The 15,230-nt window shown below is 41.1% G+C and overlaps 1 protein-coding gene across 5 annotated transcripts in view; it reads left to right on the top strand.

Annotated features, from left to right (window-relative positions):
• Positions 1 to 15,230, top strand: part of scrib (scribble planar cell polarity protein) — an 81,834-nt gene that overhangs the window by 28,064 nt on the left and 38,540 nt on the right. For all 5 annotated transcript variants that reach the window (XM_085362837.1, XM_085362836.1, XM_085362834.1 and 2 more), the window contains exons 2-6: positions 5,276 to 5,393; positions 11,110 to 11,188; positions 11,759 to 11,848; positions 13,649 to 13,705; positions 13,973 to 14,036. In XM_085362837.1, coding sequence (XP_085218963.1) covers positions 5,276 to 5,393; positions 11,110 to 11,188; positions 11,759 to 11,848; positions 13,649 to 13,705; positions 13,973 to 14,036 — 408 coding nt within the window. The remainder of the gene's footprint in view (positions 1 to 5,275; positions 5,394 to 11,109; positions 11,189 to 11,758; positions 11,849 to 13,648; positions 13,706 to 13,972; positions 14,037 to 15,230) is intronic.

Genomic DNA, 15,230 nt, shown 5'->3' with positions numbered 1-15,230 from the left:
TGGCTACAGAAAGACTAAACAAGTATGCTTTTATTTTTGAATTAAATAGTCATAATGTTATAAGTTTAACAGGATTCAGAAGATTAAAAAGGGGCTCAAAACCAGGTGGCCGGGTTCAGATAATCTGATGGGTCGAGTTGCTGATGGGTCGAGTTGCTTCATAGCTTAAGAACATATTGACGTCCTCAACCACGCAGAGCCTAAAAAACTGATAATAAAGTTTTGAACTAAGTCAAAAACTAATTGGAAGCCAATTTAATGACCTCAGCACAGCTTTGAAGACTTGGATTGTTACTTAACTTTTCTTCAGTCTGAATTACAATTAATTTCTTGAAATATGTTTTTAAAAAGTAGCTTTTAGTCAACAAACCGACATTTTTTTTAGATTGAAGTTTCTCCCTGATCCAGTGCAAATACCCTTTGTTTAAAAAAAAAAAAGAAGAAGAAGAAGGTTGAATTAAGTTTTTGTGTGCGTGCTTGTAGATTGGCTTGCTCCGTCTCTAGTCAGATGGCAGGATTGGAGGGAAACTAAAAGCTAACTGGAATCACTTGATTGGAACACTGCATCCTCTGTAAACATCAGGCCTGGTCTAACGGTCGAACGTCACTAATACAAAGCACGTACAGTCCACCCAGATTTCCTCATGGTATAAGTAGCCACATTTTAATTGGAGTTAAGTGAGGTTGACATGTATTTCCAGTGTATGTAGAAATACATGTAGATTTAAGACTTCTTCAGTGCACATGGCTGCTGCCTTAATGCCCAGACAGTCTTACTACTGTAGCCGGAGTTCTGAAGCTGGAATATGCAACACATTTTTGACAGTATTAGACAAAAGAAATTCATAATAACCTTTAAGCATGTTGTAATTGGAGTGATCTGAGAGTGAAGTGGACTCCTGGACTCTCAGGATTTAGAAAATATAGCTTGGAATGGGAGACTTCACCAATTGCAGGTGTTTCCTCAGATCGCATCATAGCTGTGTAGACAGAGTCTGTGCAGTGGTGCGTGGGTTAAGCAGAGGACTTTAACTTGGGAGTGTGAGGTGTTTCAGTGGATTTAGGGCACTGTGGCAATGGGGCTATTCCTTCTTAAATAAATTATGTAATTATTTTTCCCCTGCAAAGAAGTTATTTGCCAAGTACTTTGTGACTGAACAAATAAAGGATCAAACTAATTAGCTCCACCATCCTGGACAGTAGCTGGAGTGGCCCTCCAGATGAGGACAATGACTATCGTTGCCATTTGCAGTGCAGTATGGTGGAGTGCAGTTTGGGACAAGACACTGAAGCAGCTGAATGATAGAGAAGACCACCAGGGCACTGACTTGCTGGGACTGAACTTTTAAAAACTTTAAAAAGAAGTGAAATTTAAAAATGCTAAAATTAGTTGCCAAATAATCCTGGGTGACTCGCCCATGTAGAGTCCGTGCGAACAACACCGGTGTTGAAGACTATAATACTCTGCATACTCATGTGCTCTGAGTTAAAGACCTACAAAGCAGGATCTCCTTTGGTATGCCTAAATGATGACTGTGATGAACAAGCATGCGTGCAAACACATCCTGAGGCACATAGCCCTCGTCTGAGTGCAATGCAGCCTAAACAGGACGAAGCATCTAGGGAGTTTCCATGCACTTAAAGGTAGCATGCCTTTAGCTTAGTGTTTGTTTTTGTTAGATGCATTGCTCTCTATAGCAGGCAGGGTGATCGGGCTTGATTTTACTCTATACAATGAGGAATTTCCTGAATAAGTACACACTGCACACAAAACATTTCACCCAAGTTAAACAGACCCAGTCCTCCCACTAGTGAAATCTTACCAGAATCCAACTGCATCTGTGCAGCTGTGTCAATTCTCATAACTAACTTGCATGCAGTTGGGTCACTGACCAAACGTGCAAAGTTGGTGCAAAAATATAAATGCAAAGCATAAAACCCACAAAAGGGAAAAACAAAACAAACCATGACAGAGAGGAACCTCGCCTTCAGGTTTTAGGTGAAGGGGGAGGCAAGAGGTTTTATTTTTTATTTTTTTAAGGCTGATCCAAAGTCAATTAAACCTAAACACATCCATGTGTTTGTTTCATAACTGATGAAGTCCAGCATGTGTAGCTTACCTTCTGTTCCTGTTTCAGTTACCTTCTATTTTGTGTTTGTGACATCGTGCCTCCAATAAAAACTGGCCCGTCTGCTGAACGAGACGTCCTGATCAAACAAATATTTAACCGTCTGCGTTTCTAGGGCTTGGCTGCTGTTTCTAGTTTGAATGTTTTTCTGTAGGCACAAGTGAAACTTGAAAGTGGGCTGTATTGACTGATATGCTGCATATTACTATAAGTGTTCTGACACCCCGCACTGCCACACTGCCCTCTGCTGACGCCTGTGGTCTGCCCCCTTCACTCCCTGCTGCTATGCAGTAAAACATCCTCCTGTTCACAGCTTCGCTCTCTTCCTTGTACAAACAGCTCTTGTCGGAGCCTCATTAAAACACTCTGGTTGCAAAGTCGTAAAAGAAAAGCATCACACTGGTCTCGTTGTCACCAGTGTGTCATCTCGCTCCAGAAATAGTTACCGTCACGTACATATTTGCAGTCCTGCAAATCCCACTGAAGTGACTGAACAGACTGCCACGCTGCGCTGAAGAGACAACAGTGTGGGTACACAACTTGTAATTCCTGATGACCCATTGACCAGTATGACACTGCTTGTTTTCCAGTGTTTGATTTGAAAATAGATCAGTCATGGTGGAAGCGTCAAAGACATCAGACCCGGGTCTCATTGAAGGAGCTGACATTTATTAGCCGTTCTGAAATTAGATGCATTCAAGAGCAGATTTTATTGTTGTTCTTGTTCTTGTTTTTGTTTACAACATTTTATTTAGTTATTCACCCTGATGTGGTTGCAGTGACAGATGGGGTAATATTGCACGGAGGGTATGGACTGTGTATGTAGACTGGATTCATCTGGTAACTTAGGTAATGTGAGGTAAATGCACGAGACCTGTTGATGCGTGTGTTCCAATTATTCAAAATAAACACTGAGACCAATGCAAATTCCAGGAGTTTGCTGGGAGTAATGGCAAAACAGGAGGGCGTTGGAGTGTTGGCACGTACGCTCTCCTTATTGATCAAATTCTGGGTAACAAGTGTGCAGAAAAAAGCTCCCTGTAACCAGTAGTCGTAGTGTCGTCTCCCTCCAGGAGCTTAAAAACTCTGGTTCAAGTGTGGGGGTTCTAACACCACCCTGAGGGGTTTTTCATCTTTAAGTTTTTCCTGTTCTGCCCAGTAAGGTTTCCTCCTCCCCTCCCAGAGGCTGGTTCCCACCTGGCTCCTGCACATGGTTACCTGTTCACATGATCACCTCTCAGCTCCTGTTTCTCGTTTCTGCCATTTGATCCCTCTCACCTGCTCCTCAATGAGCCAACGCCCACTCTCTGTTTATTTTCTCTGTTTATGTTCTCCTCCCATTTCACTCGCCATCAGGTGGGGAACTTCCAATCAGAATTTTGGAAAGTACCGGCGAGCCCGTCATTGCGCTGCCAGCAAAAGACGAGCCAAATTTTTGGGGTATAAATGCCTTTTAACCCCTGCCAAACGAAACGCATCGCTAGTTATCAGGAAATGTCTGTCATTGAGGAAACCAGTGGAGCTGAACACAAGCTTAAACACAGAGCTTTCTCTCGGGATGTTTGTTTTTACCCTTATGTCAGACAAAATCCTCATAATACACATGAAAGAAGATTTGGCGCTATCTGATTTATTTCATATTTATGCAACGGTTCGGAAGCTGTAGCGTAAGCAGGTTTTTTAAAATCTTTAATCCACAGTGGAGGAGGAAGAGCTTAGAAATTGTTTGGATTTTTCAGTTTAGTAAACGAATCATTGGTGATTGAAACACAAAAGTTGTTTTCAGCAGAAGATGCTGCTGATGGCTTGAGGTTTAATTTGAATTAAGGTCGAGGCTCCAAGCTTGCGGACGTGAGGGCACTCTATGTTCAGAAAAACAACCGGAAGAATAACTTTATACAAATTCCTTTTCCAGAATGCTTTAGTCTGCAAGTTCCTGAAGGCTGTTCCTCCCTGTCCGAACAGTTGATGGGACTGTTGACAGGGTGGACAGTGGATCCTCTGTGGGCAGTACAATCCGGGTCTGATTGAGGGGTTAATAACTGCATAGTTCTGTCCTGTTACTCTTGCTGCTCCTCGCCAGCTTGTCTTGTCTGTCCATCTGAGCAGCAGATGACACGCACACAGTGCGGCTGGCGGAGGAATGTTTCTGAACGCTCGCCTCTCCAACAACCGGGCTCTTGTGAAAGCACTTGGCACGGCCACAGCCGCAGCACTCTTCCCAGCTCTGCGAACGAAAGCCACTTTGTTTGGCTGCCGTTGCCATGGTGTGGAGGAATTTTTTTTTTTTTTTTTTTGGGAGAATATAAGGATGGATTTTAATCCCCCCCCCCTTTTTTAAACCAGTTGTTTAGATGCTGCCCTCTTTTGCACATAAAGGATGTTTCGTGTTGAATTTATGGTTGGGCAGAGAGGAATGTCAACAACACTTGAGAAACACAACTGAAATCGTTTGTAGGACTTTTGACCAAAACAATGAACTAATTTATCTATTAGGTGTTTGTTGGAGTCATTTACTTATCTTGTGTGTCAATTTTTGTGCCACAAAAACACTAATCTGCTTATCTTTTGTTTTGTATCACCACACACGGTTTTTCCTTTCTCATAATGTGCCGTTGTGGGGGTATAGTTAAATTAAAGAGTCTGTGTTACCTTATTTTACAGAAGTTTCTGCATTTTCCTGTAATTTGATAATAATAACAAAAACTGGTTGGAAAATATTTTTATTACCGTCCTTCAGGGAAGGTTAACACTTCCTTGAAGAGAGGCAGTATTATTTTTGGGATTGCTGCCAGACCTTTGACCTTGTTTCAAGTTTGCTGTTGATATAATCAGTAGAATTAATCAATAAGGAAAGGAATCATTAATTGCGCCCTGTAATCATAACTAAATTGTGGATATGCCTGAGGCTGCATGTGGACCATCATCAGCTCTTAATTTTATGTGAGATCGCATTGCTCTTACTACTCCTGGTCTAAAAAGGAACATTAATAAAGCTGAAACAACTAGTACATCAGTTAATCCAGGGACTGAAATCATGAGATTTTTTTGATCATTAATTCTCAAATGCTATCATCCTGCTGCTTGTGCATTGAGCCTGATTGAAAGAGTTATTCTGACTAATGTTGTTTAATGTGTGTTTACAGCCTTTCTTCAGACTACTGAACCTCCGGAAACTCGGCCTGAGCGACAATGAGATCCAGAGACTCCCGCCTGAGGTGGCTAACTTCATGCAACTGGTGGAACTGGACATCTCCAGGAACGGTACAAGCTCACTGCGAACCATCTGTCATAACTCTCATAAAACCACCCTTTGACACATTTTTTTTAAAAGTATGTCCTCATATGGGGATAGTGACTTTAGTTTACAGCATAAAACAATAAAGTCACCACTGTTTAGCAAAGTATAGAAAACATTATGAAGTAAAAGGACTCAGGAGGACATAACCAGTGTCTTGATCGCCCAGGACCAGTAAGAACTGCATATTGGGCAAGTTCATTGGCCAACTTTGTAATGAAGTTTCCACCAGTGACAGTTGTGTTCACCCGTGAAACCCCTCTCTAACAAACATTTATCTTTTTATGCTGCCACCCACTTATTTTCACATTAAATGAAGTGACTTTGACTTAAAAGGTCCAAATCTGATGGTTTTAAACAACTAAACTCATCTTCATATCAATGGGACTGACAGTTTTTACCCGTCACTGAATGTAGCTTCCAGAGTATGACACGATGTGTGCTCTTTATACATGCAGAAAGTACTGATGCAGGGGTCACATTGGCTTCAGTTAAGTTAAGCTTTATGTTATAAAATTGGGGTCAGGGTGTATGAGATTAGTGAAATAAAGCGGTTAGTCTTATTGGGGTTGAAAGACAACATGAAGCCAACGCTGTTCATGGCCAGACAGCACAAGTGCTTCATTCGCAACGGTGACTAAAAATCGATGCATGACTACGGTAAAACGTACCACAAGTATGTGTAGAAATAAAAAGAATACAAGGTTAAAGCCCAGAAACATCTATTTTTCATATCAGCGGTCCAGCCTCGTGCCGAAGCCTCGTTTCTCTGACACACACAGTGAGCTGTGAGGAGCTGCCTCTGTGCCTGAGACGGCGAACCCAGGTGAAGTCAAAGAAAACACTTTTCTAGACTTCACAACAGCAGCCCTTGTTACTCTAATCATAATAATCATAATAAAACCAGTGAGGGTAAAAAGCCAGTAGTAGCACTTTATCAAATCACCTGTTCCACAAGGTTAGACATGAAGCTTCAGCTTCTCCCATAAACCATCACTTTATTTAACACCATGATGAAGATTTTAGAAATGAAACCTGCCTGTATGCAGATTAATTGCTGGAGTAGTTTTCTATGATCTTTATATTTGCATTTTACATCTTTAAGTTTGCTTCAGGTTGACAGCAGTCTTTCGTTGTCACTGCAATACCTGCAGCATGCAGTGGAAACAAATTTTTGCACCCCAGTGTAAGGAGAGCATGGTCAGATCAGTTAAATATTAGCTAGCCCTCTGTGCCAGATTCAGATAGCCATCTATAAATGTACGCCTAAATGACAAAACCATCCAAATCAAACTGCTGATTCTGCCCTCGGTCAGAAAGGTAAGGTGAAACCCACGTCTGAGTTTGCCCAGCGATATTATTTTCTGCTGTAATGCGCACAAATATCTTGCCCTTTCCACGTCCTTGAATACTTCACATACACAAACGCCGTGGTAGTGGCAGAAAGGTCTCTGTGTTAGATAGGAGACATCTGCCCTGCTACACACTGCATCAAGTGCTGGGGGAGGCAGTGTGCAGTGGCCTGTGAGGGCCTTTCCCATCTGTCTGCCTGTCTGCTTCCCCACTCCTGCTGCAGGACAGTGCTGAGCCAGATAAATGTGATTGGCTGCTTGGCTCTGTAGGGATTTCTGAGTGTGCACCTGCAGCATCCAGTAGTGAAAATACACTTTGCAATGATGCCACTAGGTCATATTTCCTCCCCTGCCTTTTTATATGTGCACTAGACTAAGCAACCAAGAGTAAAGTAAACATTTAAGCTGTTTGGCACTGTACAAACTATTTTGCTACCTCTTAATATCAAGGTAAGGTGGCGTCGTTGACCTGCCTTCTGGATAGGACTAATTTCAGCAGGGCTGTGACGTACTCTCAGGGTGCCAGGCAACTACAGTGTCCAGGAGATGAGACTTTCTGCTCGTCCCATGTAAAGTTTTAATCATTGGCCCCAAAATTAATATGATTATATACTTCTAACTTAGTTTATAATATCACAGCATAGTTATTAGTAGACTTATATTTTAGCTTACGACAACAAATCTGCAAAAGGTTTAGTAACTGAAACCTTAAAACTAGAGCTGGGCGATAGAACGATAACGATATGTATCGCGATATAACTTTTACTCGATAGAGAAAGACCTCGCCGCTCTTGTCCTAAAAAAAAAAAAAAAAAAAAAAAAAAGGTCAGCCAATCCAAATTAAGTAGCGCAGAGCCGAACCAATCACAGCCGCAGCGTCACGTAGCGTGACTTGTTACGTACAGCACAAGTGCCAAGCCGCACGTGTGTTTGTTTGGGAAGCAGCCAGCGGGTAATGGAGCCAGCGCGTAATGGAGGAAATGAGTGTGCCGACTAGAAAAATCAACCGAGCGTGACCGAAGAGAAAACAGATGATGGTTCCAGTGCCGGAGAGATTGTCAAACGGAAGAGCCAAAGAAGTTCCGTAGTTTGAAGGTATTTCGGCTATTTCAAGTCTGACAAAAACAGAGTAGCGTGCACTGCAAATTGTGCCGAAAGCAAGTCTGGAAATACAATAAACTGGTGCATGCGTCACACTGTGCGCCACGTTATTGTTTCGGTGAAATGAATTTCTACAATACTGTTACTGTTAATTCTACTCTCTGCAGTGTTTAAATGCTTACATATACACACAGTTACTGTCCCTCCACACATACGACTCGGTTCTGCTTCTATGCCCCAGCTTTGTTTACTTTTTCCCACCGAGGCTTCTAGACTTCTGATTGGCCAACATTTCGGCACGGTTAGGAATCTAGCGCCACCTGCTGCTTTGGCATGTTCATAGCAGCGTTTTCCTTCATTTCTGCCTTTATGTGTGGACGAGATTATTTTTTAAAACGAAAACGGAAAATCTCCGTTTTCAAAAATACCCGTGTACGTGTGGACGTAGCCTCAGTCTCTGACTGGAAGCGCTAATTCGTCATTCGGCTTTTGTCAGACTAAAGTAACTGTTAAAACTGTTTGAAAAGCTAAGCTATACAACAAGGAGAGATTGAGAATTTCCTTTTAGTTCTCAGTTTATTTGATATTGACAAAAGTTAGTCAGTTTTGTCTGTTCTTCTGTAAAACAAACTAAGATTTATTTTTAGAATTAATATTTTGTTTCTAAGTGGAATTGACAATTTAGTCTGTTTCATTTGTTCTATTTTGAAACTTAAACGCTTTAGTGGCTGCCTTTTGTGTAGTTTGCAATATTTGCCTTTATTTATCTGGAAAAGTCTCATGTTCCTTAAGTACATCTACCCTGTTGAACTTATTATGGGAAATAAATATTTAAATAAAAACAAGCTGCTGATTATTTCACATTTTACTTGTGAGCAACGGCACATTTAAATCTTACAAATATAGTTATTTGGCTTATATCGTGATAGATATCGTTATCGCCTGAAATGAAAAAAACATATCGTGATATGAAAAAATCTCATATCGCCCAGCTCTACTTAAAACAACTATTGATGGAGTCTTGCTGCAGGTATCGACAGAGGTGGTCAGCTGTGTAAGACCTCGGGTGGATGGGAGCAGGTGGATGGGAGCAGGTGAACGGCTCGCTTTCATTCACATTTAAACTGTGAAGAGTCTGTTTGATGACTCATAACTGAACAGCCAGTTTGCTGCACACGTCGACTCCGAAGGTGGACATGCTCTGTGTTGGTATGAAACATGTCATGCTTTTTGGCATCTGTTGAACATAGTATTTACACGAAGAAGCATTGTTTTAATCATAAAACTACTATTATTTACTCATTTTTTTCACTTTTTGCCTAATCCCTTAGATCTATAATACCTTAGGTCTATATACAGCAATAGAAGCGTGCACACCATCTGGCTGCAACTTTATTTTATATAATTTTGTCTGTCTTTAATTCCTTCTTTATCTTTAGCCATGAATTTTACTAGAGAGACGGGCTGCAATCAAGTCCCACCTACCCACCCACACCCCAGGGGAAAAAGTTTGTGGCTTTCCACTGACTGTATTGTACTAAACATAGGCTACTAAAATAATCCTCTGACTTAATGTTTTCAGTCAGCTTAAGGCGTTTTGTTAGTGTTTCAGCCCATAGTTGCATGTTGATTGTTTTCCCTTGTTGGGGGTGTGGTTTTCATAGTATTACACAATGCTCTCTGTCTTTATACTCAGGAAATGTAATGCAGTTAGATTCAGATGTATGTATCAAATGTAACTGATGTGGCCATGCACAGTCAGTTGCCTTCTTCAGAGCTGGTGTGTTTGGACAGATAAAATGAAAGAAAGAGTCAGTCTGCGATTAAATGGGACCAACTCGGCAGTTACATGTAAATTGTTCAATATGGCGAGTAAGTGTAATAAACTGGTGAAAACTGCAAATCTGTTGCTCTCTGCACACACAAAAACTCATAGTTACGTCTTACAGTCTTGCCAGAATGTCATAGGTTTGAAACTAATTCAAAAAAGGCACCCGGCAGTCTTGTTTTTATATAGGAATATAATAAGAATACACCAGTTTCAATCAGCTGACCAAAGTCTCAATCACACAGAGATGTCCCAGACAAGTTGCACTGATTGGCGGAGACTGGCTCGGATTGATTACACCACGCTGCTGACCTGTCTGCGTTTATGAATTAGACAAAAATCATTTGCAAACCCTCAGCAATCTATGAGTGATTGCAGTTAGTCTGAAGACGATCGCAAACACCTGTGTATCAAAAGTGTTCGCCAGGAATCTGCTCGTGGGTGTCGCACACTCAACCTGTGGGCAACCAGTTGGTCACCGCAACTCCTTAGACACAATCTCAAACGTTAAATGCAGTCTTTGGACAACCACAGATTTTTACCCTAGCCACAAAGAGGTCTTTTAGTGTGACTGAACCATAACTGATATGGTATTGTGTGCTCACCTTAGTTTTAATTTATGTTCATTTGGTTATTTTTGCCACCATAAGAAGTGTTTGTGATTTTCTTGAGACTGAGATCTCTGTGTAAACATAAGTCACTTGCTTTGAAAAGGTGTTTCCTTTGACAAGTGCTTATTATATCAAAATCATAAAAACTTTAATAAAAGAATAAAGGCTAAATATTAAGCAATAAAACATGACTAAAAACTGAAACAAGCAAATGTAGTTTTGAAACCTAATGAAACTAAATTGAATTGAAAAAAGGAACATGAAAACAAAATGCTAATGTAAATATTAAAATTATACCACACTATTAGAACTGGCACTGATATCAGCCCTGTTGAATGAGCTGGTTAAATTAATTTTGTACTAAATTTTCAAAGCTCATGCGATGAAGAGCTGCAAGATTTTGAAAAAGGATAGATATTATTTCATAATGAATAATTATTTGGTTCCTGACTCTAAATGGTCATTAATAAGAACAAAAATCACGTGAATTAGCTGAAACACATATGTACATGTGTCTTTAATCACCACTATTGGCCTAGATCTTCACAATCAGTGCATCCCTGAGAAAATCAAGATGTACTGCTACACTTTGACCTCTGCAAAAAAAAAAAAAAACCGTCTCATTTTTCTCTCATTTTCTTTTCTCTGACTTCTCTGCTCTTTGGCATCTGGTTGTGGTTATGAGGAACTTTTTAAAATCATTCGCTCTATAGCATCAGCTCGTTTCACGATCCACATCTGTGCATCCACAACGCTGACTCCTCCTCCTTCTTCTCTTTTTCTCCTGCAGATATTTCTGAGATCCCAGAGAGCATTAAGTTTTGCAGGGCCTTGGAGATTGCAGACTTCAGTGGAAACCCCCTCTCCAGGTAAGTGCATTTCAACAGCCCATCATTTTTTATGATCATTGTGGGGAAAATATAAGAACGGGGTATTCCCAGATACAGTAACGAGAGCAGAGTTGTGGGGGCAACACTGTTTTGACAGACGAAATGAAGCGCGAGTGTCATTTTCTTTGCTCTAATTACTTTGCTAAGTGTGCAGTGAACTGAACTTTTAAATATTGTAGTTGTTCGTGTGTGTGCATGTAAACAGTATATCGAGTTTGTGGAGTGTGACCCTCATTTCACTGCTAAGTAAGGATTAGGAACAGTAAATGAACACATGTCTGGAGCTGATCATTGTTTTGCGTGCTTACTACCGCTTGGCTTAACCAGGATACCAGTTAATTCCCATTATAGCCCCGTTCACCTTCATCATCTTCTTACCCCCTGTCATCAATATCTCTCCGCTCCTACTATGGAAAAGTGATTGAACAGCTGGCAGAAACTTTGATCCTGATTTCTTTAACAGATGTGGAGGGCTAGTAGTCAGTGTGTGAGTTGGCTGTTGCCATTAAAATCTAACAGACACCATTTTCCTCTTTCTCTCTGCCTCAGATTGCCGGATGGTTTCACTCAACTCCGAGCGCTCGCTCACCTGGCCCTCAATGATGTGTCATTACAGATGTTGCCCAACGACATTGGAAAGTATGTACACGCTCATTATGGCTCATAGAAGACAATCTGATAAGTTAAAAGGATTGTTTTTGTTTATTTTTTCAGTTTTTCCTCTTGGTTAGATTAAGAAAAAAATAAAAGCAACACTGACGCAAGTGGGAGCATTGGCTATCTTTTATCTCATTGTAAATGAAAAACCTTGCTCCTGGTCTGGGACGTCGTGAAAGGCCCCTTTGTCCTCTTTCCAGCACTGTGCCGATGCCGGTGCCTAATCTAGAGCCAGGTTCATTCCTTTTTTACTGAAGAACAACCGGTGCCAACAAGCTGGTAGTTGGCAAAGCACAAAAAAACTCATGAATGGAAAGTTGGAACCACAGATCAGGGTATTTCCTGGCTTAAAATTGGCTTTTGGGAATGAGGGGTGGCTGTGAATGTATGCATGATTGGTTGCGCCAATAGTTGACAGTGAGTGCTGTGTTACTGTACTTCATGTAAGTGCGCATTTTTCTGCCATTGCTGGTTATTAGATGAAGAAAAATTAATTTTATGCAAAAAAAAAATGAAACCGAACTTAAAAGATCACAATAGTTATAGTATTATTACAAGCCTGGAGAGACTAAACTAAATTGAAACCAAAGCCAAATATTCTTGTGTTCAGGATGAACCGGGGCCATGTCAGTGGCAACAGGAAGGGTTCCCCAAGAAATGACTGAAGCCTGAAGGATCTGTTCACAATTACTTTCTTACAATATTACCCCAAATTTTGCTGTATCACATTTAGTTCTCAGACCTGCTGCAATGTGGGACCAGTTCTCAGAAGTCAGGCCGAACTGGCTTCGCACAGGCAGAGAAAGTGTTTCCATGTTGGAAAATGACAATCCCACGAGGGGCCAGACATGTACACTGTACTGACACGCTTTAATTTGACGTTAAATACAGCGCATTCTTACTATGATCCATTTAGGCCCTAAGGCGACCAAACAGTTTTACTGACTAAAATGACAGAGAGGTTAATTTATTATACATGAATACTCTTTGAGCATAAACCATCCACCTCAAGGCTTCTGCAGTTATAAATCTTGTTAAAGCAATGCTAGCCATGGTTCACTGCAAAACATTACAGTGGTAGTAATTAGAATTGGGACAATTGGGTAACGAGATGAAGAACAAAACACTGTAAAAAGTTGTAGGAAAAGTAGACTCGGACATTTTTATCATTAAAATATTGCCTATATTCTACCGTAAAGCCAGCTTAATGATCCATTTCTAAACAAAAGAAGGAGGAAAGAAATCCTGATGTTTCAGCAAAGTAATGAGTCTTCATATCTTTTATATTTGGACTTGCACAGTTTTTTTTTTTTTAAGATTTGAGGCGCCTCACACATCTCTACTGATATCTGTCTTTGGCATCAGATTTCCTTATTTTGTGCCAAAAGCAGAGGGTGCAGCAGTCGCTGTGCACACTTTAGTGACAATTCACAGGCGTAAGATTGAGAACCTAAGTGCTTAAAGGTTGCAAAAACTGTAACCTGTGGCCACTGAGATTTACAGATGTGCATGAATAAAGCGAGCGTGCAGGTTCTCGAGGAGTACCGATGTGCTCTGAGGAGGCTGCGGGCCACTGCTGTTCTCAGACAGATGGAAGAGTCCCTCACCACGCCTGGCAGCCCAGACGAACAGACCCGCCATCTGACTAACCAGCCTGCCTCTCCTCTCCCTTCTTTTCCTCCCCCATCCTTTATTCTCTTCACCTGCCAACTCCTGCCCCTCATATTTTTTGTTTCTCTTCATTTATGTGCCTCGTGTTCTCTGTCATTCCTGCTTTTGTAGTTTGGCCAACCTGGTGACGTTGGAGCTCAGGGAGAACCTGTTGAAGTCTCTGCCCACGTAAGTTTTTCATCTCTGCTCATACCACACATACATATTTCACTCTCCGCATTTTTCATTGGGGTGTTTTGTCACTGCTACTTTTACCTGTCAATTACTGTAGACGTTTCGGGAAAGGCACATACCACGAGTTACTTGTAACAGCAGGTTTATGAACGTACATCACTACATGTGAATGAATGGTATGCTGTTACCAGTTGGAGCCGGAGCTCTTTGTTCTTTGAGTGCACATATTTGTGTGACGTAACCGGTTGTGCTTTGATACAGGTCGCTCTCTTTCCTGGTGAAACTGGAACAGCTGGACCTGGGCAGCAATGAACTGGAAGTTTTGGTAAGTCAGCGTCTCATCCCCTTAAATGATCATCATCGTGCTCAGACAACACCCTTGATTGTGTCTTAAAATAATATTTTTCATTTTCGCACAACCAGTAGACCAGACATACACACACGCACACACTCTCAAATTGACACGTATCACAAATATCCCTCTCACAGTCCCACCACAGTAATTATGATCCAGACCACATGTTTACTTCACCAAACGCAGCCCAGCCAGTCTGAAAGAAGTGAAGCCCTGCCTGCACTACCCCAGAGTGAGTGCCGGTTTTAGCCCAGGAACACCCACCTGTCTGTGTAGGACAGAGCAAACAATGTCTCATGTCCTGACGAGGGCGGAGGCTGAACAAACAGTTGACATCATGATGAAACCTTGCCTGCATGCCTGTCATAGACCATCGCTCAGCCAGCTTAGATGCTAATTAATTATTTCATATTTTAAATTTGAGCTCATTTCAAAATCCTTCAGTTGACTTTTTTTCCTAAAATCAGAATCTGATTTACCAACATTAGATTAAGAAATCTGTGTCAGACTAGAAGTCTCTGAAAGTCCTGAAGTTTCTGTTTCAGTACACTAATACACGGGAAAGATCATATGCATATTTAAAGGAGAGCTTTTGTGCTGATTCTTGTACTCACCTGTCATACTTGAATGGTTCAATCCGTATTTATCTTATGTTGGATTTTTGTGCAGCCCCTGTGCATCTATGAGATCTGAGGTTTACTTGTACATTTACTGACCTCATTATTACCATTGTAAAATTACATACTTGATATAAACCAAGGAACAGCATAATAGGGTCACCTTTAATTTTTATTTATCTTCTGTTTCAAAGTTTGAATTGTCCTCTACAGGTTTGTGGGGATTGTTGCCTGAAGTATCAAAGGCATATTTTTCCAACTCGGGAAAAGTGTAGAGTTGGAGATTTGAAGTAATTTTACTGGTGTAGCTGGTGAAAACAGAAGTAAAGGCAAAGCTGAAGCAGTACTTTAGCTAATTGAGCCTACCGGTTAAATACCCTCAACTATATCCAAGGGCTGTGGGTGGATTCCTCTGAAGGGTTTCTGGGCTTACCCTTAGGGATAAGTCTTTAGGAGAGACTCGGAGTAGAGCCTTTACTCTTCTGTATCCAAAGCAGCCAGTTGAGGTGTTACAAACATCTGACTGGGATGTCTTCTGGAAGTTGAT

This window comes from Diplotaxodon limnothrissa, linkage group LG9, assembly GCF_057381915.1.
Source record: "Diplotaxodon limnothrissa isolate DT_005_m linkage group LG9, D_limnothrissa_male_GT1.1, whole genome shotgun sequence".
Lineage (NCBI taxonomy): Eukaryota > Metazoa > Chordata > Actinopteri > Cichliformes > Cichlidae > Diplotaxodon > Diplotaxodon limnothrissa.
The sequence above is the reverse complement of the archived record's forward strand: the minus strand, read 5'-3'. Positions and strand labels throughout refer to the sequence as shown.